At 43.2% G+C, this 25597-nt stretch overlaps 1 protein-coding gene across 5 annotated transcripts; it reads right to left on the minus strand.

Moving 5' to 3' along the window:
* Positions 1–204: 204 nt before the first annotated feature.
* Positions 205–18648, minus strand: CNR1 (cannabinoid receptor 1). 5 transcript variants are annotated; one of them, XM_068184015.1, is made up of 4 exons: positions 18027–18252; positions 10773–10865; positions 10204–10260; positions 205–5335 (listed from the first exon to the last, which is right to left on the minus strand). In XM_068184015.1, the coding sequence occupies exon 4, from the start codon at positions 5272–5274 to the stop codon at positions 3853–3855; it is 1422 nt and encodes a 473-aa protein (XP_068040116.1). In that variant the 5' UTR covers positions 5275–5335; positions 10204–10260; positions 10773–10865; positions 18027–18252; the 3' UTR covers positions 205–3852. The 5 variants fall into 5 exon arrangements, with proteins under 5 accessions (XP_068040116.1, XP_068040113.1, XP_068040118.1 ...); XM_068184012.1 differs by lacking the exon at positions 18027–18252 and adding an exon at positions 17095–17608; XM_068184017.1 differs by lacking the exon at positions 10204–10260.
* Positions 18649–25597: the final 6949 nt, after the last annotated feature.

Below are 25597 nucleotides of genomic sequence, written 5' to 3' on the forward strand. Positions count from 1 at the left end.
CCTCCTCCTTCAAACATATCAACGTACAATTAAAACCCACAAAGCTTGACAACCTGTTGTCAAGTTGTTTAAGCAGTTGTTTCAGAATCTGACAGACAAACTTATAAACAAAACGTAGAGCACCAGATCGTGGGATGAGGCAGCATCATCACGTGGCTTCTTCAGTTATCTCAAAATTTGGAAAACAAAAAAGCAGAGGAATACTTTTTCTCCTTGAATAAATAACAGTTTAATTACATTATAGAAATAAAATATGATATGGTAGGAATACACTGGAAATCTTACAGAAATACTATTCTGCTATTGGTAAGTAAATGGTCAAAGCTACTTTTCATGACAATCTGAACAGTACTTGTGTACAAACTATTATACAGGTTGCTAATGAAAAATATTGCAACATTTGCAAGAATGTTACCAGCTCAAACAAACACCTAATGATACAATATTCTTCTAAGAGGAAGTAATAATGTTAGATTTACAGACAATAAAGAGTTATGTTCTCCACTTTGAAACACTGGAAATAAAAATCTCAGGTAATCTGATTTCTTTACCTCATATTATCACAAGGAAAAATTTTCCTTTCACTGTGAAACAGCATCCCAAGAGACCCTGTAAACAGTTTATTCAAAGGTAGTATTTGAGATGTCACAGCAACTTCAACAATGTTCCTAGTCCACAATTACAGACTTTTTAGGCCACTGCTTGTACAGATGACTTTTTTTAAAAATCACTTATTTACATACATTCAGCCCAATAACAGCAGGTAGAACACGCTGTCTATCTCACAACAGACACACTAAAATTTTCATCGAAAGGCCAGTGCAAGATGTGGATAGTGATTGCACAGCACTGAGGAGATTGTATCATACAAATATACAATTAGACTGTCAAGAATCTAACTCTGCACACATGTGACATAGATGGTCCTCTCGGTAGATATGTGGCACTTGGAGGTGGTACATACACACGTAACTGCAACTAGAGGTGGTGGGTGGATGATGATGATGATGAGGATGATTGTGTGGGTGGCTGTGGAACACAGTATCGTTTGGCTGTACTATCACTAAGTGAAGCTAGCCAACTGCAAATTAGGAATACCTAAAGCTGAAGTATAAGTACAGCTTATTTTGGAACGGCAGCAGATTTTTCTAATGAAAGAGTAGTTCTACTTACTGTGCAACATGTAAGGAAATTGTTGCCAACTCTTTAATAAATGGTTCTAAGTGAACCGATGCAGTTCCCAGAGCTTTAGAAAAACTCATTATGCAAATGAAGATACTGATGATAGACGATAACATTTCACAGGATGCTATTTCTTATTGTATCAGTAAGCACCAAGTTAAGTGCCAAGACAGCCCCATTGTCCCATGATTTATCGTAAAATTTAGAACTTGAATGCACAACAAAATTCCACAAAGTTTGCATTTAATTCACAAGAAGACAGTTTCAAAAATGGCTCTTAAAATACCCTTAACATTTCAAATGGGCATTCCCCACTCCTACAAGAGGACTGCTTTAGAATGAATTAGACCTAGACATCAGAAAGATCTTTCAGGAGGACTTGATATCCTCTGGGAATCCTCTGGTTTTGGCTGACTGCAGTGGGCCCCTTGAGAGCATGGTACCCTGTCCCATCACACAGGTAAGCTGTAGGGGAGGTGGATGGAGGAGGAAAAGTACCCCTGTCTCTTTCAGCTGTTGCTCAGCACCTCACCCGGTCCAATCTTATCTTTAAAACATGCCATCCCTCACCAAGCCTAAACATGGAGCCATGTGCATCCCCACAGAGCCACTGGCTGGAAGGAGCTGGGTGTTTGTTCAGCCAGCTGCTCTGGCCTGCGCTAAGGGAGCCAGAGTCCCCGAACTGTCGCCCCCTCTCTTTCCCTACTTAAGCACAAAGATGGGTGGCAGGGCAGTCTGGATTTGGCTCCGCTTGCCCTGTGTCACAGAGAAAGTCACCTCTGCTTCACTAAGTGCCAGGCAGCTAAAGGACTAAGCTGTGTTTTCAGCTATTTTGGTAGAAATCAGACAGCGGGGTAAGGAAACAGTCTGAAAAATCACGGCAGCAGTGTAGAGGATCCCAGACCTTATGACTCAGAACAGAATCACAGAACATCCATGCTGCAAAGACTTCTTGTAGCATGTTCCTTGTGACAGTCTTAGGCTGCAGAAACTGTCCCACCATGGAAGAGGGTCACTATTTTCCTTCAGTAACTTCTTCCTGGTAGTGTCAAACCTTTTCAGTGGTTTCAGAGAGATGCACCTCAATGCAAGCTATCAGATTTGAATACTCACAACCTTAAAACAAACTACAATTTACTCCTGGCTTTCTCAGTCTTCAGGAACACCATCAACAGCTGCAGCATTTGTCAGTGCGGGCTCATTCCATGCTCTCTACCTCTCATTTCCTTTTATTCTCAAGTGCAACTGAAAGGTTGCTTCCTTTAGCACATGGATACACACGTCAGCGTGGATCAAGATGTTCTTAATATGGTACTTTCACTAGTAATCAATTGGAAGAACTCAATTTTAGAAACAGAATTTGTGTGCAAAGCGTGCAACAAGAAATACAGTTACATTTGGTCATAGTGTCCTATCTTAGCTATGCTACCATGACTCACACTGGTTAGAATACTTACACACACGCACACACACGTACACACACAGAGATATTTATTTATATACACGCTCACACAATAAGAAAATGTCTAAGTCTGACAATATTTCCTCCTCTTTTAGTGAAAGACGAGTGTCTGGCATCTCAGGCTCTGAATCTGCTTAGACCTGGGATACAGGAATGTGACACACTTCAAGTATACATTGCACAGTGATAACATCGCACATTGAGTCTGACACAGGCTGTCTTTAGTGGTCCAACACCAGCACATGGCTTAAAACCAGATGCCCATTAAAGGAGCCAAATATCCGGGAACTTTGCTTTTCAGTACTCATATTCAGGCAATGCCCAAGAGCAGGGCAGTAGTCTGTGCAACCAAAAATAATCCTTCTGTATAAACGCAGTGGTATTTAAAAGTCTGAACCAGTGCATTCCTTTCTCACATTCCTCCTCTATTCCTCTGTTGCTGTTAGTCTCATATGCATATGAAAGTAAAAGGTAGTGGGGAAATAATTTTAGTAGAAGAACACAAAACCTCTCCTCTAAGTCCACAGAAGACCACTAAAAGTGTAAAATTTCCAAAATGTCTCATAGGAATTCTTCAAATACAGGAAGTGTTTTCAATGGGGTTTACATATCACGTTTCACGTTATTTTCACGGAATTCTACCTTATCACTTTGTTTAATCAGACAAATATCAATAACACATAATAAAACAGCACACAATTCACGGGACACGACACGTTTTACAAAACCTCTAAACTCAGCACTGCTGCTTTTGGAAAAATTCAGAAACTCCTATTACTTACAGACATGAAATACATTTCACATTGAAATGAACAGCATGATTACAAGGCTTTTTTTCTTATTTGATGGTATTGGTTTAGGACGTGTTATTTTTCAATTAGGTTTCACAATTCTTCTTCACACCCCCAAAGGAACGATTGCTAATCTGGTATTTTCTCTGTCCTCTTTCAGGAAACATTATTATTCAGTAAACACCTTTTGAAAAAAGCTTGTGAAAATTTAGCTAGAATCCCTAATTGTAAAACCTGAAGAACTGGCTGATGGTAATGCTCTTAACACAATCATTGCTCAGTTTACAATGACAAACCAAAAAATATTACAGGAGGGTACAAACATGTTAAGCCATGGGTTTGGTTTTCTTTGTTGTTGATTTTTAATTTTTTTTTTAACTTAAACTCCTTTTTTCACAATACTGAGAAGTCTCTGACTTACAACGCTTCAGCAGTTGTGTCTGTGGAGACAGACATGGTAACTTTGGCAATCTTAACTGTGCTCTTAATGCAGCTCTCGGCAGCCCTGTGCACGTTCCCCGCGTTGTTGGCGTGTTTGTGCTGGCAGTCAGACTCCATGCTGTTATCCAGGGGCTGCGCGGTCCCTTCGCAGGTGGGGAACATGCTGCGGAAGGCGTGTCGCAAGTCCTTGCTCCTCAGAGCGTAGATGATGGGATTCACTGTTGAATTCAGCAAACAGAGCATGCTACAGAAGGCAAAGATAGTCTTGATGAGCTTGTTCATTTTCCCAAAGACATCGTACACCATGATGGCGAGGAGAGGGCCCCAGCATATGATTAAAACAACTAGGATAAGGACCAAGGTTTTGGCTAACCTGATGTCCATACGAGTTTGATCAGGCCTAGTGATCTGTACCTTACCATCCTCTGTCGACTGAATGATTATGCTTTTCTGCGTGCCTCGCTGCAACATGCGAACAGCGTGGCTGTGAGCCTTCCACAGAATGTACATGTAGGCATAGACAATGAACAACAAGAGGACGCTGGTGACCCCGATCCAGAACATCAGGTATGTCTCATCGATGAGAGGGAATATGTCCGAACAAACAGAGTTGAGCTTTTTGCAGTTCCAGCCGAGCAGAGGAAGAACGGCTATTACGATAGCGATGGTCCACATCACACAAAATGCTACGACAGCCTTTGGTCGGGTAACAATCCTTTTATAAGCTAGCGGCCTGTGTATAGAGATGTACCGGTCTATTGCCGTGAGGAAAAGGCTACCTACAGAGGCCGTGAAGGAGGCTGTAACTCCACCCAGTTTGAACAAGAAGACGTTGGGGCTATCCTTCCGGTGGAAAACATGGAAATCCACAAAACTGTAGACAAAAATCACACTGCCCAGGAGGTCAGCCACAGCTAGGCTGCCGATGAAGTGGTAGGAGGGTCTACACCGGAGGCTTCGGGAGTGGAGGATAACGCACAGGACGAGGAGGTTCTCTAGGACTGTGAAGGTGCCCAGGGTGAGCGACAGCACAGCGATGGCCAGCTGCTGGCTGGGGTTCAGGATCATAAAACACTCCATATCCATAAAGTTCTCCCCACACTGTATATTCTCCTCACTATCCTTAAAAGTGGACAGGGACCTGTTGTAAAACTCTGTGATGTTGACCTGCTCTGAGGGAATAATGCTCAACAGGGAATCATCTCCTCCAGTCATTTTTTCTTGGAAAGGATCACCCCTGAAGGAAGAAAGAGGGAACTTCTGGGGGTAGTACCCCAGCTTGGATGCCATATCGCCTTTCATGTCTTCGTACTGGATATCGTTGGAGCCCACGTAAAGGAGATCTGTCGTGATTGTTCGGAAAGTTGTGTCTGCGAGGCCATCTAGAATTGACTTCATAACCCCAGTCTTGTTGGTTTCAGAGATACTCGGGGGATGGAAAAATGCATCAGAGGAAGTCCTATATGGGGAAAAGATCAGACTTCATTAACATAAACAGGGAGACAAACTCCTCGGACAACTTAGCTGAACTGTGTCAAACAAAATCAACCTTTCTCTGGTATTCAGTGCAGGTCTAACTTTGCCACTGTGGGAAATCAGGGTGGGTTGAGCACTTAGAGAGAAATCACCCGTATTTCACTAAAACTGAATTATACTAAGAAGCGATGTGAAAAATGGAGACACAGGGAATTGAGTGTTTCACAGGAAAGAAATTTTCATTTTTCATCAAAACCTTATGAGCTGCTCCACCAGAAAGGTATTTTTCTCAGCTTCTGATTGCAAAGCACCTTGCAGACCAATATTCCTTCGGCTTGCTTCATTTAGATAATACCAAGTGCCACTGCAGGAGCAGCACTAAACTGAGTCACCACCTTCTTTGAAGGTTTTGAAAAATTGACAACAGAGAGGCAACAGGGACAGAGACATGCACTCCAGACCACACAGTTCACCCAGTATGCCTCTATATTCTTATTATCCTGCTATGGCAATCTGAGTTCTATTAACATCCTGAATTTGCTACTGCAAATTTATTAGCAAGGTATTTGATCGATAAATATATAGCTTCATTACACTCATATACAAAGATTACTCTATTCCTTCCTTCTCCTAAGCAAACTAAGGTACTGAGATGTTTGAGCAATATGAGTGAGGCAGGTTACCCAGCTGTTACCCAGCTCTGTCAACAGTTTCAGGCAAGGTGACCAGCTGTGCTACGTCAGTGAGAGAATGAGTGATCTGCTCTGTACACACCAGAAGCCTCAGTCAGGGCAGTTCAAGTTTGCCTAGATAAACACGGCACCAAGTTTAAGCAGTGGCCAAAATTCCAGGCAAAAGGAAGCAGGAGCTACTGCTTCTGCGAGAAGCATTGTAATGTAACTTGTACCCCTGGGGACACCCTCAAAAACATTGTCCCCTCCAAAACTGGGGGGACCCAGCAGAAGGTCCCCAAGTAGCTAGCAGTCTTTGAGATCTGTCAAGTACAGCCTTTGCTCACGTATGGTGACTAGATGTGGGGAACAACTCCTTGTCAGGGTTCCCTTGGGAAAGGACCTTCAGCACGTGAGCATGCATCAACATATAAGACAAGTCTTACAGCTCTTGTTATGCCGTACTCCTTTATATTACTTTGCCAATAGAAAGTGCCTTGAATATGGATTGAACATCTGCTTTAGGGCCCCCTTCTACCACCTCAATGGGTAAGAGTGATCTGAATACAAATAAGAGTCAGAATCACTCATTTTGTGGGCTACAAATATTCTACATCTGCTATGGGACATCTCGATGATTAATCAGCAACAGGAGCAAACCAAGCTTCTTCTTGTTTTTAGTATGGAGGAAATTGTTGCACTCAAGAAATCCTAGATGCCAGTACATAGGCCTGTACTGACTTAACCTGTTCACTTTACACAACTGACAATAAATGCTCAGAAAGGCTACAAGAGTTTACATGCCAAAATCAGAGTACTGATCACCCCAACTCCTAAAGAGAAGACATGCACAGTAGGTACCACTGTTCTCTTTTCCCATGAAAATAAAGGAAAGAAGAAAAGAATGCCTCTCTACAACAATAGCAGTACTGAGCATTTCCAAAGAAGCAGAGATCACTTGGCTGATGATATATTTATACTGCCCTTATAGCATGTGAACACTCAAGACTTTTTCCATAGTTCTTGAAAGTTTTGCCTTTTATTAAACAGGCCTGGACATTGAGTATTAAAGGGAATATATGAACTTAGACCTTCAGAAAACACTGCAACTCCAATGCTGCAAAAAAGTACGAGTATAAACAACCCTTACCGGGATAGTCGCAACACACAAAATATACTGGCTGAGTCAGATTTTGCAGACAGTTTGCTCAGCAAATAACAATTATTAGACAGACAGACAGTATTAAGAAATTTAATTTTGAGGGTGTGAGCAGTGAGGGAGGGAAATGTCACTGAAGCATACATTAAAAATGAACAGCAATCATCTAATATGGAAGGTACTCTTCTGTTTTATAGCTGTTCCTAGAGAATTTGCAGATGTTACATGCCACAAAGATGACTCTGCTGATAAATCTGCTTTGGGCTAAGTCTGGCAATTTTAAGCTTGGCATTGTAACACCATTTTACAAGCAGAAGTGAAAAATGTGTTATTAATTTGAAAACTACCCAAAAATATTAAATAAAAATGTAGTTCTATAAATATGTAAAGGTTGTTGTGGTGTCCTCTGCTATTCAAGCTTATTTCTGACAGAAGAGAACCATTTTAATGAGTAAAGCCACAGCCCCATGTAGAGAAGATTATGTCTGAGGAAAGCTTCATAAATTGTATTCAACTGAGCACTTCTGCTAGACAGACAAACAAATTGTTATGAGGTAGCTGATCCCTGCTGGAGTCATGTCAAGTACAGACTTTCTCAGAATTAGGTGCCATGCAACCCCTACCTTTATTTGAAATACAAATGAAAGAACACGAATTTTTGTGTGTGCTTTTGAAGGTGGCAGTGAGTTATGTGACAATCTCACTATGCATGCATATGCTATGCTAACACGGTTAATGGGATCAGGAGAGGTAAGTCTTACTTTGAATGCCAATGATTTTTTTTCCTCTGTATTTTTACATTGAGATTATTACAGTAATTTTCACCTTATTGTCTCTGCAAAGAGAGTTTTCTTTGAGAGTACTTGGGAGTTCATTAGTAGTGTAGTTTAGGCTTTGGGGGATGCTGCTAACATTAATTTTGGTTTTGTTTGCTGCTGGGAATATCCTAATTGGAAATTTCTAGCAGTATGTGTGCATGCACCTATTCAAGATGCAGTTGATTTTTATTAAAGTTGCAGTAAAACAACCATTTGCCTGATCTGGAATTACACTTTACAGGAAATTCATTTATTTTAATTTAGATACTAGCTTATCCCAATATAAGCTCACTACTAAAATGCACTGAAGAGATCAGTGAGGTTTTCCATAGCTGTCTGGTGAAAACAAGACTGGATCTTTGGCACTGCAGATATCAGGTCACAGGTGCTGCACAATTTGACATAGAAAGAAAAGATAGTGACAGAAGCAATGCCAGTGCCACACACATTTTGGCTCTGAGCATTTCCATACAAATCTGGAGTGGTGAGCAGGCAGCACCCATGAAAACAGACATCCCACACCATGCAGCCACACTGCTCTTTGCAGCTGGCTCCAACACAATCCAAACCTAACCTGCCCAAGAGCCATGACCATCTCCACATGAAATACTCCAGGAGCCCCTCTAGCTTCTCAGAGCTTCCACAGGGAAGAAGTGTCCTCCACAGAGGTTCATCCTCTCTCCCTGGGGCTGGAGTGACAGCTGTGTGCTGCAGAAAGCTCCCCTCATGGGCAGAGTGGCAGTAAGGGAGAGCCTCCCTGCTCTGCCAAGAACTCTCCTGCCCTGCTAGAATACACTCTTCCAACTCCTTTGCGTTTTCAAAGCTCTCAGCTCAACTACCTCATTCATTTTTAAAACAGCTTTTATGAGATTGGAACATTGATTAAATGTGAAGGAGAGGCTGCACTGATACTGACACTCAAAATTTTTTGTGTATTTCCACAACTGCATGCAGCAATTCACAGCAAGTACTGAATTATGACTGTGGATAAGAATTAAACAACAGAGGAAGAACTGCAAGGATCTTTTATCTTGAAAACCAGACCAGAACAGTCACAGCTGAGCACCATTTTAGACCTTTGTCCCATCATCTGGCAGCTGTTGATGGGCACTGCCAGACCAGCTGTGCGAAGTGACTGCCACTAGATGGAGTGGCTTTGACAAACTCCCGGCTTAGCTGTCTGCAGCGACACCCGTTCAGCTTCCTTCGGCCCTTTTCCCCTGCCTACTTTACCAGGGATCAAACACATGGGCTGTTAAACATCCCCTGAAGGTTGAAGACACGACTTTGTAAGGCTCTGCCTTCAAAGTGAAAGAATTAGTGAAGAGTTGAAGGGAAAGTCCTTACTAGTGCCCTCCACTGTGTGGTTACGTATAGCCTTAAAAGCTACTTGGATATCAGAATGTAAATACACTTCAGGTAAAATAAAAATATATAGTACATAAGAGGCTGGTAACTCTTCATCAAGGACAACAGGGAGAATTATACCTCCTCCCGACTTCTTCTTGGTCCACAGACCAGTTCACTTGGGGAACAAGAACAAGACTTCATTAAAATGCTATTACCCATCTTCTCCTGCTGTTCTAAGGTAGAAGAAGAACTGGAAAGTTTTTATCATTGTCTACAAAAAGAGCTGAATTTTCAAAACAGGATGATTGATAAAGTAATTTTAATAGCCTGAATAGAAAGAGTGAGTATTTATGCTCTTCCTCAGAAGTAATTATGAGCAATACAATGATGATACTGATAGCTGCAAAAATGTTGACATTGCAAGAAAAGGAATCAAAACAAGAAAGGGAAATCCACAATCAAACCTTTTTGGCTTACATTTTTGAAAATATTTTGATCTCTCTGTCTATACATTTCTTCTATGATAATCATAGTTAATTAAGACCAGGCTAAAGGACAAGTAGGAAGAATTCAAACAATTTCTGAATGCATAAAAATATACAAATGCACTCTCCTTGTTTATACGTTATAAACAAGAGAAGAGCATTATTTTCTGGTAAATTTGCATAATGCCCAATAACTGGGACTCCTCCCAAACTGGGTCCACAAAGTACTACCACAGAAGAAACAGCAGTTTACACTCATAAGCAGTCAGCTGTAAAACTGTGAGAGAAATGAGATCTACCATGGTAACTGTTGGCCTCTAGAATTAGAACTGTCCTATAAAATCAAAATTTATATAGCTAATAATTACCTTATCCCATATGGTGATGGACAATACAGCTTTGAGGACAGAACAAGGTTTCCAAGCCTTGGGGAAAGAAATGTGCAGACTGTGAAATGGCACTCTCAGACTCAGTAACACCAAGTAAGGAAAAAACACATGTTGAGAAGAATGTGAAGGCAATGTTACCACTATCCTATTTACTGGTTTACTACTCCATCTCCAAAACTGTGCTACTCCTAGGCTAAAAATGGCAAATATGCTGTCACTCCTAATTCAGGAAAACTTGCATTCATTTCAGTCAGAATTTTCTCTGTGTGAGGGATCAGGAAGGAGCACTAATTCAGGAAAATTTGCATTCATTTCAGTCAGAATTTTCTCTGTGTGAGGGATCAGGAAGGAGCACAGACGCTAGAAGAGGAGCAAATTAGGGATGTGATCTTCTAGATACAGCAAGGCATATCAGCTATGGGGTAAACTAGGCCATGCAAGTAATGAACCCAATTTTGTTCTTATGTAACATGATCATATCTTTGGGAAGTTGAACCTTAATTAGCAAGAAGGCACAGCTACATGGTTATTTGTGTTAATTAACATACCGTTTGCACACTAGCAGGATAAGGGCTGGGCTGTTCCAATTTGTGGGCAAATAGCTCCTATGTGACACCCCCCAGCATCCAGCAGCTGACAACCTGAACAAAAACAAAACAAGGGGGAAAACAGGGTGTTAATTAGTGATGGACAATATTTTTAAAATAGTATTATTTCCTCCCTCCAAAGCTGGCAAGATGCGTGTGCCAGTTTTAGCACAGGTGATTTGCAGGTACAGAGAAAAGGAGGCTGCACCTTAGGTCCCAAACAGCCAGAGCATATTTATGTGTCTAAGATTATAGAGGTTTGAAAGCAAGTCCTGCTCCTTCTGATGCAGGGGAAGGACCAAAATCTTGCTCTCTGTGAGCCAGGTGAGCATGCTGGCAACCTCTACATCCTGCTGCCCACCTCTGAACTGCTCAAGTTCTTCCATGTTGGCTTGAGAGCTAAACATCCAGAAATAAAGACACCAACTGATATTCCAAGATGCAGGGTACATGCCTGATGAGAGGCGTAACTTGAAGCCCTTCCTCTGAATTAACCAAACTGAGGATGCACCTCCTGCATCCCACAGAGATGCAGAGGAGGAAGAGCGGGGGCAGATGCCCCGTCTGCCTGTGAAAAATCTCTAGAGCTCGTGAGGCCACCCAAAACTCCTCAGCCTGTAAAACACAACCCCTTATGCAACACATTTCCTACCAAGTTGTAGATAAGATGAAGTACTGAAGTCACAAACCAGCCAAGGGGACCACCAGGCTCACATTAAGAGGAAACTAGAGCTACCTGCTCTGCCCAGCTTTTGGGAGAAGGGATGGAAGGCAGAGGTGGCTATTGTAAAACTGTAGATTTAAAGATCTTTCACAGTTTACTTCATATTGTCTTAATTTCATCTAAAGATAGAATTTTGAAAGAGGATGAGGAGTCTTGCTGAAGTATGAAAGACTCAGATGAAAGGAAAGAGTGAAGCAACCGTGACCTGGTTACTCGCTTAAAATCAGCTCCAGTTTAGGGACTAGTTTTCCAATAAAGGGTGTTCTGTTCTTCTTTTCCAATAAAGCAGAATGAACAGATAACATGAAAAGTTAGATACAATGCCGTGGTACTTACATTTTAAAGAAAATGGAAGAGAACTGAGTGGAAGCTGGTTAATTTTGAACTCTCAAAGTATTTAACAAAAGAGTTCATCTCAGATTTTAAAATTCCAGCAGAAATCCTGTCATTTCCAGCCTCTTCTCTAGCCATTCTCTAATGCCAAAAGGTGCAGGCACTTATTGTCGAGCAGAATTTACATAAATGTTAAATGGGGACAGGGAAGCCCAGCCAGGTGTAAAAGAGATAGGGGCTGAACACTCAATCTCCTGGAAGTACCTAGAAGAAACAGCAGCTTAGTAAACAACGTGTAGTTTAAGGGAGAAAAGTCATTTGAAACAACAGAGCAGGACATAAAAGACCAGGCTCCATTGGATGCTAAATGCTAAAGGTTTCCAGAACAATGTAATATCTAGAGGATCAAACTGGAGGAAAACCACGTTTATTAAGAGAGAGAGAGAGGGAGAGAACCACTCCTAGAAAATAGTTTCTATGCAATGTCCAGAACAGAACACAGAAGGTCACAAATTTGTTGCCGCAGAAGTTATTAGTGAACTTTATTAAAAGAGTAAGGTTTAGAGACAGAAAGATAGCAAAAACATCAGGCTCCAGGGAGAATTCTCGTAAACTGCACAGAGTATATATCTGCCTTCTCATCACCCCTCAAGAAACCAGCTGTAACAAGTTTTAATTAAAGAAATCATGAGATAGCAAGGAGATGCTGAGAGCAATAGTAATGTGGGTTAAGTTATTGGCGTGGTAAGGATTGCTAGGAGAGAGGAAGGATAACTACTGTCCTTATACTGGGAATAAGACATCTGCAGGCGAGACAGGAGCAAAGTGGAGAAAGGTAAGAAAGGAAGACCCAAGTGGAAGTTCCTCAGTGAGGCAGATACACAGATTTTAGAGAAAGAGAAGAATTGACTTTGTGATAGGCTGGAGGAAAGCAGATCAGGTGGAGAAGAAAATTCACGAGAGAAAGCCTCCCTCCTCTTCTGAGCTGTATGAACTTCAGAGACACCTCCATAAGCTGAAAGATAAAGCTAGTGGGATTTTTCAGATCTCACCATAAAGAAAGAACAGATCCACTGCTCGCTCTGCAGGCAATGACTTGCTCTTTTGAAAGTCCATTTCTGATCTGTATTCAAATGACGAAGAAAGATGCAAAGGGCTCTGAGAAGCCATCCTTGGTAAGGTCAGAGAAAAGGAGAGCACTGTACACACTGACAGTTGCGACCGGGCTGGGGACACTCAGGAGATATTAGCTGAGCAAATTTGGCCAGGGACATTAACAAAAATCAAACTGCTTAAGGAAAATGACATACAGGAAACAGACTTCAAAGGTGGAAAGGAAGAGAATGCTCAAATGGAGCCACTGAGTGACCCATACGGTGGACAAACACACCAAAAGTGAAAAAGAGGTTCACAGGCAATGACAAAAAGTTAGTGCACAGAAGGCCGGCAACACATGGCAAAGCAACATCCCTTCTACCTCAGTCTTCAAGAGTCTGCCTCTCCTGCAGACTTTTTTTAGGCCATCAAGTATTGGCAATGCTCAGAAGCTAGGACAAAAAGGCTTTTGGCAACCGTGACACTCCGTGCCACCAGCATTAGCAAAGGACAAAAGTAAGCACTCCCAATTAAAAAATTAAAACCATTTTTTCATTTCTGGAGCTGTCTGGCCTTTCCTAAGATTTATATAAGCTCAGATAACTGTCTTCATAGTTACATTCACAATATAATGATATTCAAATATACTGCCTTCACACACACAAATAACTTGTGAAATTATTTGCCAGCATATTAAGCCACTATACCAGATTGCTTGGCAATGGTGTATGTCTTTGAAATATGCAGATGCTTTTCTTTTTTTAAAAAAAGGAGAGAGGGAGGGAAGAGGAGAAGTGAAAAAGAATTACAGTAGAATTAGATATCCAAGTAGCAGAACAACAAATTGTGGAGAGACTCCAACCAATATTACATCAGACTTGGAAAAATAGCTAAAATATACTGAGGCATGAATTATGACTTTACATATATAGGTGTACTTTTATGCATAAACTTACAAATAGACATAAACAAAAAAAAAACCCCACATGCCTAGAAGAAAAACTGAAGTCTCACAAACCCTGCAGTATGTCATGCATAAACCCAAATTTCAAGTGCTAGAGTACACGCAGACAAGTGTAGGTACAAAAAAATATAGGCAAGATGATTGCTGAACATCCTTCTGAATCCCCTTATACACAGCCTTTTTGGCTAAAAGCAAGAATCTAAAAATAATATATCTGACACTGAGATCCTGCAAAAGTTATTTTGCATGTATATATACATATGTCACCTAATATTCCAGGCTTGTACATCGTCTGGACTTCAGTGCTGCATTCCTTAAAACAGAGGTATAACTAACTAAGAGCAGTGATTTCTGAGAGCATGTTTCACATACTCAGGAGAACAGGAAGGTGGAAGCCCCTCAAGATCCTAAACATAAACTTTGAAATGTTTCCTAAAATGCAGAAAGATGCAAACTACTCCAGCGAGGGCTGAAAGGGAATTGACAGTACAGACCTGCTCCTGCTCAGTACTTTGTAGTGAGTAAACACATCTTTCTTAAGAATACATAATTGCCATAAAAGTGGTTAATACAGGATGAGGCACTATTTGATGCCATCTAGCCTCAATCTACACAAACAATGTATCTGAATTGTATAGAACATCCACTTTCACCAACAGTCCAGTCAAGGTATAAGAAGTGAACATCATACTAACATTCACTGTAACAAAACACCTATTTCGTCTGTAATTTGGATGTGGCTAGTATCACCAAGAAAGGATGTTCCTATTGAAGAGAGGCAGAACCGAGCTTGGGGTGTGCATCACCATAATACCCCTGCATGAGGCACAAATGGCAGAATAAAATACGCTCCGACCTTATGTTGCAAACCCAATCATTTTTCAAGGGCAACAATAGCACCTTCGGGAAAAAGGGGGAAAAAAGTTCTTTCTAACGAGAAATTGATTTATAAGTCTTTATAGCCATTTCAAAAGGACAGGTCATAGCTGGTCTCAGCAGTCATTAACAAAGCCACACACTTTCAAAGGGTGTGAGTTTTGTGGGGGTATCCTTAATCCACCAACAGCAATGGGATGTGCACTTTTGGCAGCAGTACAGTGTCAGTCTAGAAATGGAGACATACAGAGCAGTACTGAGAAGAGAGGTTGTCACATTTTTAACTTTGCATTAACAACAAATGCGCTTGCTGCCTGTTCTGGCACATTTGCAAGCTTGCTTTTAGGTACAAGGGACTTGCATGCATTTCCAGTGTAGATAAGAAAACAAGAGCAGCCTTGTTATGATTAAAAGGGTCTATTTCACTCTGCCTTCTGTCTTGTGTGTCCATCTGCATAGCTGCTTTGAACTTGGCCAAATCCCAGTGTTAGGGTCGCCCACAGTACGAATTTTAAATCATCAGCAGACTGTGAATTTGCTGCTAGAAAAGAGAAAAATCTCCAAATTCTCACCTAAATGGTCGTTGAGTGGTTTTGTAGAACATTCACCATGTTACATAGCCTAAACTATTTTGGAAATTGCAGCAAAAAAATAATTTACTGTTTCATGAGGACTGTCACATAAAGACAAAGTAGACATCTGGAAAGAAATTAAGAACAATCACCATTGTGAAAAATGAATTCTGCCGACGCCTAGGTAGGTGACTATATGACTATAGAGGTCAGAAAGTTTGCACTTGAAAAGTTACAGTAATTTCTCTTTAAACCATGCAGAATTAGAGAAACTAGGTGAGCGGAAGACAGTGCATGAGACCTGCAGAATCAAGAATGGCAATGCATTCATAAAAATCTTGGGCAATCCTAAATTAATATACGAGTATGGATTCTTAGTCTCCTCACCTACCTCACCTCAACTCAATAGAAAAGAAAACCATGTTTGCTCTCCCTCTCTAGTGCGTAGCATTTTCAGCACCAAAATTCCCAGTGGGATGCAAGCATTTTGAGATGGCCACATTAAAGACTGAAAGTCAAAAATGTTTCTTTGTAAACTTCTGCTGCCCAATCAAAAACTTGTAATAGGGGAAGTTAAAGAAAGATTTGCATTGGCTAAGACCTGTCAGTCCTTCAACAGTGCATGAAAGCCTTTAACGGGGTCCTTTATGCAACTGAGCTCACATCATTCATCAAAGAACAACAGCCAGGATCAAAGGCATCCACCGGCTCATCCTTGCAATACTACAACCTGCTTCTACCTTCACCTTGAGTTTTATAGGTATTTTGATTCCATTCCTGTGAGTTTAGGTATCACAGAATGGTCAATCAGCTAAATTCTCAGCGAATAAGTCAATTTCTTCACCTAGCCAACTTTTTTCCCCCTTCTGGCAATAGGTGCCTGCTGGCTCAGTAAAACAATTATTGTTTTTATGAATTCTGCTTTAAAATGGTTTTATTCAAATGGTTCTGCCTCTTACTCCAATGACCAACAGATAATAAAGCAAAGCTGTTACTCGTTGCTACAAAACTAATTTTAACCTCAAGCAAATCAGGAATTACACATTCATCTTATGAACTGTTTAAAGATGTTACGTTCATTTCTTTTATGACTGATTTAATAAACTCTGCCTGCATAATAAATATTCCTACTGTAGTCACAGGGCTTTTTTCTGTTCTTGAGAAGGAAAAACCCATGCTGGTGGTTGATATGAGGTGTAATACAAAAATAATTAAGCACAGTCAAGTAATTTTTGCAATGCTATACATTTTGTTATTAAACATCATATTCAGTATCGCTCTGATTCTTCGCCTTAACAGCAATGCCACCCCCAGCAGAGAATGCCATATTCCTTTAAGAAAGGGTGAACAATAACAATGAAAACAACACGATGCATCTAAGAAAAAAGGGAAAAAATTACTACACCTTCAGCAGGTTCAAAAAGCTACACTGTTTTTGGTTTTTTTTTGTTTTTTTTTTTTTTTTTAACCCTAGTAGATATTCAAGGAGAATTTTGCTATCTGGATCTACGTTATATATGTCCCTTTATCTTCTGAAAAAAAAACAAAAACATGTGCCAAAACTCTTAATGTTTTAATTTGCTGCCATACAGAAAATAACAGTGATGACAATTTTCGAGAAAGAAGGAAAACTATGGATTTCATCTTCTGACACCATTTTACTTAATCAAACTGCAATCACAGTAATGAGCTCTCTCCTACCAAAGGCTTGGTACATACCTCATCCAGGGGTATTCTCAATGGAGATTTGCAGACGTCTTTGAGACAAAAAGATGCCCATTTGAAATAAGCCCTTCTGGTTACTCAAAATTATTTCTCAGCAGATGAAGATTTCACATGACAAACGCTGCATGAAGTTTAAAAGGCTCACTCTTTTTCAGCTCTTTCCCCCCTAGACTTCCAAATTTCAGACAAAAACAAACCAACCAACAAACCCTACTGATATTCTGAGGATGCCGGACGGCTAAGTGACATTTTTTAACGGAACATCATTGCGCGCAAAATTGCGATCCGCCTTTTATTTCCGTTACAGCCTTAAAGACAGAGTTTTGAGATGAGAACTGCACAGGGAAGCCGGGCTGAATGCCCGCTGTAAATCACCAGCGGGTCAGGACGAAGGAAAAACCTCCGATGTCAGATAAGGTCCTGTGGGAGCCCGGGAGGCTACCGGCTCCGCGCACAGAAGAACAAACGCGTGTTAACCATAAGGCCACCAGCCGCCCGCACCCCCGCCCGCTGCCGGGCTCCCCTCGGCCGCCGGGTCCCCGCTCCTCCGGCCGGGCTCGCGAAGCCAAACTGCGCTCCCCGGACCACCGGCTTTTCCCGGGTGGCCCCCGGGCTACCTCCAACTGGCCCCAGCCGCCCGAGGCGGCGGCGCGGGGCCGTGCCCGGGGCAGAGGCGAGACCCGCGCGGTCCCCGGCCCCGCCGCAGCGTGGGTCGCGATCGCCGCGGGACGCAGCGGCGGATCACGGAGAGGGATGCTCCGCAGGCAGCCGCCTCCCCTCCGCCCGTTCCGCCGTCGGGGCAGGCGGTGTCATTCCCCGAAACCCCCCCTCCCACCCACGCCGCCAACAAACTTTGAGGGGGACGACGGGTCCCGAGCCCCCGACCGGGGGGCACCCGCCGCCCTCCCCGCCCGCGCCGTCCTTACCCTCCGCACGGCACCGGCCGCGTTCCCCGCCTGCTCCGGCCGCGCCGACCCCCGGCAGGGAGCGGGAGCGCCGCCCCACCCGGGCACCCCAGCACTGGGGAGCGCCGAGGAGGCGGTGCCGGTGAGGGGAAGGAGGAGGTGGGAGACTTCTCCCCCCGGCTGCCTCCCCTTCTTCGCTTCCCTCCCCTCGGCGACTCCTCTCCGACCACCGCCGCCCTCGCTCGCCCGGCTCAGGCGGCACGCCGGGCTCCGCCGCCCTGCCGCCGCCGCCGCTCCATGTGCCTACCGCCCGCCCGCCCCCTCCTCCGCCGCCTCCGCCCGCCGCCGCCTCGGCGCGGGGAGGCAGCGCAGGAGCCGCCGGGCGCCCGGCGTGGCTCCGGCACACGCCGCCGCTGCGTCCCCCCCGCCTTCCGCCCCGCTCCGGTCCCATTTATGAAGCCCGGCGCCCATCACGTGTCAGTGTGTGCCTTTTGTCCCGGCCCTGGCAGCACCGGGGCGGACAGGCGGCGCTGGCCAAACTTCGCCCCGGGGGAGGGACATGGGAACACCGGGGAACACCGCAGGGGCGGGCGGCGGAGAGCGGGTCCGCATCGGGCCGTGCCCCACCCCGCGCCCCGCCGGCCGTGGGCGCTGCCCGGCCGTGAGCCCCGTCGTGCCGGCGCTCCGCCGCCGCGCCCCCCGGCCGGGCGCGGGGGAGCGGGGCCGGGAGAGGCGGCGCGCCGGCCCCCAGCCAATGTGGAAGGCAGCGCCTCCTCCGGCCCGGGGGGGCGGACGGCGCATCTCCGCCGCGGGGACCCAGCCCGGTCCCGCCACCCGCCCGCACCGCGTGGGGACAGCGGGGACCGGCTCCGCTCTCGCCCCGGGGCCGCGGGGTTGCGCACCCAGGGGGCTGCGGGAGGTTGGCCGCTGTGGCTTCCCTCGTGGGGCGTCCTTTCCCCGTCCCACTATTTCCTGTGGAATACCAGCGTTTTGACATACTTTATTTCCCTTTTTCTCACTACCCTAGTCCCGCCTTCGGTGTTTTCGGGCTTACACGACAACCGTCATGGCAGCCCTCAGAAGTGATGGGGATTCCCTCAATTCTGATGGACGAAATGGCTTCAAAGGTGGGCAGGCAATGGGCATAACTGGAAAGCTGAGCTTTATTCAGCAGCCAGTTCCTAAACACTGTAATATCTAGCTGGCTTTGATCGTGTATTTCTGCCTCTGCAGTGTCATACATATGTATTTGTCTTCACACGAATTAATACTGAAACGTGATAAATATTTATAATTTGACATAGTGTCTAAAGACATTAACTGGTCCATCAACCATTTACCTGAGCTGGTACATCCATGCACAGAGGAGAAACATGTGATTCTCCTTGTTTATCAGGTTAAAAAAAAACACTCAACTCTTCACAAGTGATGATTAAAGGTTTCAGGTGGCTGTATTTTAGGGGTGTACAACTCAAGATGTGCCTGCCATCTTGCAGTGAGTCTTCCTCCTGAAGGCTTCTCAAGCTGGGCCCCCAAGATCTGAGGCAACCAGAATCTTCAGGCTCCATCCACCAAAGTGCATCTGCCGAGGAGCACAGCCTCATTCTCACAATCCAGTGTTTTCCCTGCATCAAGTCCCAGAGCGAGTTTGCAAGATCATAATTACTGACTATAATTTTTCAGCCGCTGGCTCTTTCTGATGGTAATCGTTAAATTAACAAGAAAGGAGATAATTTCAAATGGCACTCCCTGTGAGAAAAGTGGAAGGGGAAAAAAAAGGCCAACTCATTTGTGCCCAGCTTGAGTTTCTGGTATTAGTCCGTCTGTTTGGTCATTCGGAAGTGGTGGAAAGTAAAAAGAACTTTATTTAAGACTGTGTTAAATCAGATCAGATTTCTCTTTAGCTGTGCATGTCAGAAAGTACTGATTTCTCAGAGGACTAAGACTTTTTCTTTAATTCATTGAAAATATTGAGTACTTTTGCTTTCAATGTGAACATACCAAGTTAAACTTCTCTTCCATGTTTGTGGAGGGACACATCCCCTTTGCAACTCACATCAAGTGGACATTACCAGACCAAAATCAGCCTGCTGAGGGAATTTAAGGGCATGTGTTACTGTTCGTCCTACCTCCACATTCTTGGCTTGCTAAAGATTCCCACCCTGAACTGAACATATACCCCAGTTTTGGGATAACCCTGATTTCCATCACTTCTCAATTTGGATGGTAGAGAAGGACATTGCAGGGTTGAGCATGTAGCCTTGGCCACATACTGAGGGTTTTCCCCCCCTTACAGTCTTCCACAGTTGCTACTGCCTGTTCAGCCTACAAATTCAACAGGAGACAAGATGTATGGGTAGCCAGAAGTTACTCAAGCAGCAAGTTCTCAACCTTCATAACCATGGGGCACCCTAGGACCCGTAGAGTCTTGTACACCCCAGTCCCTCTTCCAGAATCCTGCTTGCAGGATTGAAAAAGTGGCAGAATTGAAAAAGTGGCTTTCCACTGGAAAATGCAACCTTGTCAAAACTGAAATGCTTTGCAAACTTGTGTTGGTTGCAGTGAAAATATCATTTTAAAAAGAGTAAGTGGTAGAGGGGTGTTCCAACAGTGTGAGAATGTCTTGTTGTGACATTTCCAAGCTAAACGCTTCAATTTCTTGCTTCAAAATGAGTTTTGGTTTCAAAATATTTGCTTTTATATTATATATTGCAAAATAATACAAAAATTTGGAAAGCTTATTACCATCAACCAATCACTTCTTACCGTCAACCTGAAATTAATGTTCTCCACAGCTTTCTCGAGGTAAGAATTCTGCTATTCTGGTTAGGAGCAAAATTTTAAACTTCAAACACCTAGTGAAACTGGAGTATCTGAATTTTGCTGGCCTCTCAACCACATGATGGAATTCTAGAACCCAGCTGCCTTTTAAAGTGCATGACTGACCACCCCAGGCAATATTTTCTCCTGATTTGGGCTGTCATAAAGTCAATTCTCTTCCTAGTAGCTGGTACACTGCTGTGTTTTGGATTTAGTATGAGAATTGTGTTGATAACACACTGATGTTTTCGTTGTTTCAATGCAGTGTTTACACTAAGTCAAGGAATTTTTGGCTTTTCATCTATGTGTAGACTGGGGGCAAAAGAAGCAGGGAGGACATGGAGCCAGGACAGCTGACCTGAACTGGCCAAAGGGATATTCCTACTGTCTGATGTCATGCTCATTTTGTAAACTGGGGAGAAAGCTGCCTGGGGGTTACTGCTCAGAGATTGGCTGGGCTTCAGTCAGCAGGTGGTCAGCAATTGCATTGTGTATCACTGGTTTTGTGTACTCCAGTTGCATTGTTATTATTACTGCTGTTATTATTATGCATCACTTGTTTTGTAAATCCATTTTTCCCCTTTCATTTTCTGTCCTATTAAACTGTGTGTATCTCAACCCATGAATTTTGCTTCCCCCCCCCCCCCCCCCAACTCTCTTCCCCATACCTCTTGGAGCAGTGAGCAGCTGTGTGGTGCTTAGTTGCTGGCTGGGGTTAAACCATGGCATATTGCAACTGGGATTTCCTTCAGTTCTTATTTCAGGAAGAAGAGGCAAGGGGGTAACAGATGAGATAATCCAGCTGATCCTATGCTCTTTGTAAATCGCACATTCTTGCCTTCTCAGTCAGATTTTTTTCCCAAATACTTTGATTTTATATTTTTATGAAAAATTAACTTTGCCACTTCAGGAACATTGTCATTCATCCTTTAAGCTTTTTATTTATCTATTTAGGTTGATCAGAGGTGCATTATGAGACCTTGATTATTTACTTCGAAAAAATTTGTACAACAATCAGGTTAGATGCTTTGGTTATCTCAGAAGGATCACTTGCTTCCTAGTTTTGTACACCACGCAGCACCATAACTACTTTCAGGATTTCTCCATCATTTCTTGTCAAGAGTGTTTCCTCCTGCTGCCTCATATAAACTCAGAGGTCTTGCTCACTTTTCTCTCCTCATCCAAAGGTGGAGCCAACCATCAAACAAGACATAAATTATGCACTTGGAAGTGTGCTCGTGGAGGAAGCCCAGTACACTGTTTTTTAACACTTATCTGGTGTCCTGCCCACGGCAGGTTGATTTTCACAAGGTTATGTGGCAGTTTCTTAAATCATTTTCAAACAATAGAGTCCAGTTCTTAATTTAGAAGGCTGTCTGCTTGTCCTAAAGGCTCATCTTTATTTATCAATTTTAGGGGACTTTTCTGCTATGATAGCAATGAGCACTATGGATGCACAAAATCCTTTCCACCACTTCTCAGGCATACACTTCCCAGTCTTTGGAGAAGGTCAAGGAGGGTCTTCACCATAAGTACAATTTTGCCCCTGCACACCTTGAGGACCACAACAGAAATTCTTTTGGACAAGGAGAGTGAAAGATTGGAAAATAAGACCTTAAACCTTGGCCATTTCTTGTGGTAGCCTTCTCTCCTCACAGAGCCTGAGGAACCAACAAGTTCAGGTGCTGCAGCACAAACAAGTACTCCTAAAGCAACATGATTTTTCAGCTTTTCTTCATTTTCTCTGCAAGCTGTTAAACAAGCAAGGTCAGTTTGGGACCCACCAAGTCCTGGTTCTCCTCCTTACTTGTTATGTGATGTTGGCCCCTTTTTTTCCATGCTGTTGAGCACCCGCAGTTTTTACTGAGTTCAGGAAGAGCAACATGAGCTCAGCCCCTCGGGATGTACTGCTGTTTGTCTTTCTGCACAGTTGCTGCCCCACTATGAAATGAGGATAATAACATCTTTTTTTCTTCCTTCACTCTCAGGCTTTTCTGTTTAAACTATAAGGTCATCGAAGTGAGAACTGTCTCTTACTAGTGGTTTGTGAACACCTATCACAACAAAGTCATAATCCTGTCTGTGACCTGCAGGCACTAACACATTGCAAATAATAACAATAAAAAACCCAATCAGAAATTTCATTGTCCAGGAGCCGCTTTCCTGCCATCCAGCAAATAAAAAAAAACAGTCCAGGATATGACAGAACCCATGAAAGTGCATGGGTTACCCGGGGCCTTTGTTAATTGTCTGGCTCCATATTCAGTCAAATATTGGTCTTTTTTGAAAGGGTTGAGCTGCCGGGGACAATCGCTGTTTGTGTCACTGATGAAGCATGGCAGTGTCCTTGTTATGGGCTGTCCCCACAGCACACTTCAGCCTGTTGCTTGGGTAGTACAGTGGCCCTGCTCCTTCCCCAAGTTTGAACTTAGCTTTTTGACCTTGCCAGGTGCTGACAGTGAGAGATGTGCTGCTGGGTTTTGTAAGGCAGGTGTCCACCAGCTAGAAATAGACAGAGACCACCACCTCATCTCACACAAAAGACCCGTGAATAGCTCTCCTATTGTAATGACTTACTGCCCTGAACCAAATTAAAGCCAGTGATGCAGGCATTCAAGTCTCTCTATCCCATCATTAACCATCCCCTGAAGCTATCCAGTTCCCCAAATATTATTCTTTTCAGCTTCTTGCTTTGTCCTTTTAAATAGGAGTTGAGCAACAATGTACCAATTTAGCTGCTGTTCTACGTAATTTAGTTTATGAACTCAATGAATTAAAGAAAGAAACATGTAACACTGTTAAGAATGCCTGTTTTAAAAAAATTCTCAGTTTACTGCTGACAGGTGTTGGTAGCCATACCAGTCATAATGCAGTTGAGCCTAATCTTCTGCTCTATTGATATTTTGTGATGTTTTGCCTTTTCTGTTGAGGGTGCCTCTGCAGAGTACTAGCAAGTTTTTTTCTTTTGCTCTAATGGCAGTGATACTGTGCTGTGTCACACTCCTTCCACCAACTCCTGACAAAGATAACAGAAAAGAAGAGCCAGAAGATTGGTGAGCACTTGCTAAGAGAAACCTCTGTTTTAAAACACAGGCTTTCCCAGATTCAGAGGCAGGGAATTGCTGATCTGACATCTGTTGTCTGTCACACTTTTGCTGATGCCTGGGGAAGGAGCCTTAGAAATGTTCCTTTGGGCTGAAGTCCACTGACCCCTCCTCCTTTTTTTTTAACTCTGTATGATGCTCTAGTCTCAGCTCTGGCACACTGGACAGAAGCTGCTGTGCTGAGTGTGAAGCCATGTCATGGTGCTCCCATTTGGAGCAGCACCTTTTGGCACCAGCGGCTCTAACTGGCTCTGTGCTTTGAACCATTTGCCACCGCGTGCTCTGCTCACTGTGGCTTGGTATTGACTTGCTCTTCCTTGCAGGTCTCCAGAGCAAATGGCAGAAATCTCACGAGCATTTTAAAGATCGTGATTTTGGAGTCTCTTTCTCTGCAGAGTCTGAATCTGTGTCTGCAGCTCTAGGCAGATGTTCATGAGCTGCTCCACTAATAGTACATAGAACTTTGAGTGCCTTCTGTGGTATTTTTGCATGTTCCTTCAAACTAAAAGCTGGCTGAGACACATGAGTTTATTTTCTCTCCACCATCTGAATATTACAAAATGCTGATACAGGTGGGAAAAGGAGGTTGTTGAGGAGGAGAGTGAGTATACTGTGTTAGAAATGATGGGCTTCTTTGACCTTGGGGATGATGCTTTTGAATATTTGCACTGTATTTTTCTAACACAAAGGAAATCACTGGTCTGCTCCTAAGTGATCTTTCAATGCAGAGAAAACCTTATTAGTGTTTTATAAAATCTTTTCACCTTCTTTCATTAAATCATACTCTTTACAGTTCCAGTTCACCTGCATAGAACGTTATGAGCTGACTAAAAATCGTTTTCCTTTGTTAATGCTTTTTCATCATTGAGCAATAGAGCAGTAATGAGGACACAAATCATCTTTTCATTATAAATATGCATAGCAAAGTGCAAAAAAAGTGTGTTCCTAAAACAAATAAATAAAACTGTGTGGTGAAGGGAAGGAATTGAGAAAAACAAGATGACAAAGCTTCTTGCTGATGCTCTCTACCTTTGCAAGTGTACAGGCATCAAAGTCAGAAAAGTCTTCAAGTGATGTTGGATGATCTGAATGCTGCGTTTAATGGAAATAGACAGAGGGTTGTATCTGCAACTTATGTGCGATGCAAATCAGTATCACTCATCAGTATGGCAAAAGAAACCAACAAATAAACAAACAAAACCCAACTAAAAACACAGCCTAAAATGACTCTAAAATAGATTGGTTCTTTCATGGAAATATACAGATTTGTTTTCTCTCTTGACTTTTGTTCGCATTTTCCTCGTTCCTGCTAGATATGAAAACAACCCATTATGTCATTTTTTAAATAGGGACAGTATATATCAGTCTGTATGGCATAGATGTTCAGTTCCAGCAATGAGAAACAATTACAAGTTTGGATGAGAACTGCACATTTTCTAGCTCAAGTTTGTTCGAGATGTAGCTGTGCAGAGGAGGCACTTTTCTGTGTGTGTGTTTGTATGGCACTTAATAAAATAAGGCCATTATTGGAGGGTGAGGGAGAGAGCTCAGTTGCTATTGTAATGACTATAAACCTCAGCTAGGATAAAATGCATTCATCATCTACTTCCTCATCCCTCCCCACAGGTTGCAGAGGATTGTGGCAGAGCTCTTCCCTGCTGTAACACA

This window comes from Anomalospiza imberbis, chromosome 3, assembly GCF_031753505.1.
Source record: "Anomalospiza imberbis isolate Cuckoo-Finch-1a 21T00152 chromosome 3, ASM3175350v1, whole genome shotgun sequence".
Classification (NCBI taxonomy): Eukaryota; Metazoa; Chordata; class Aves; order Passeriformes; family Viduidae; genus Anomalospiza; species Anomalospiza imberbis.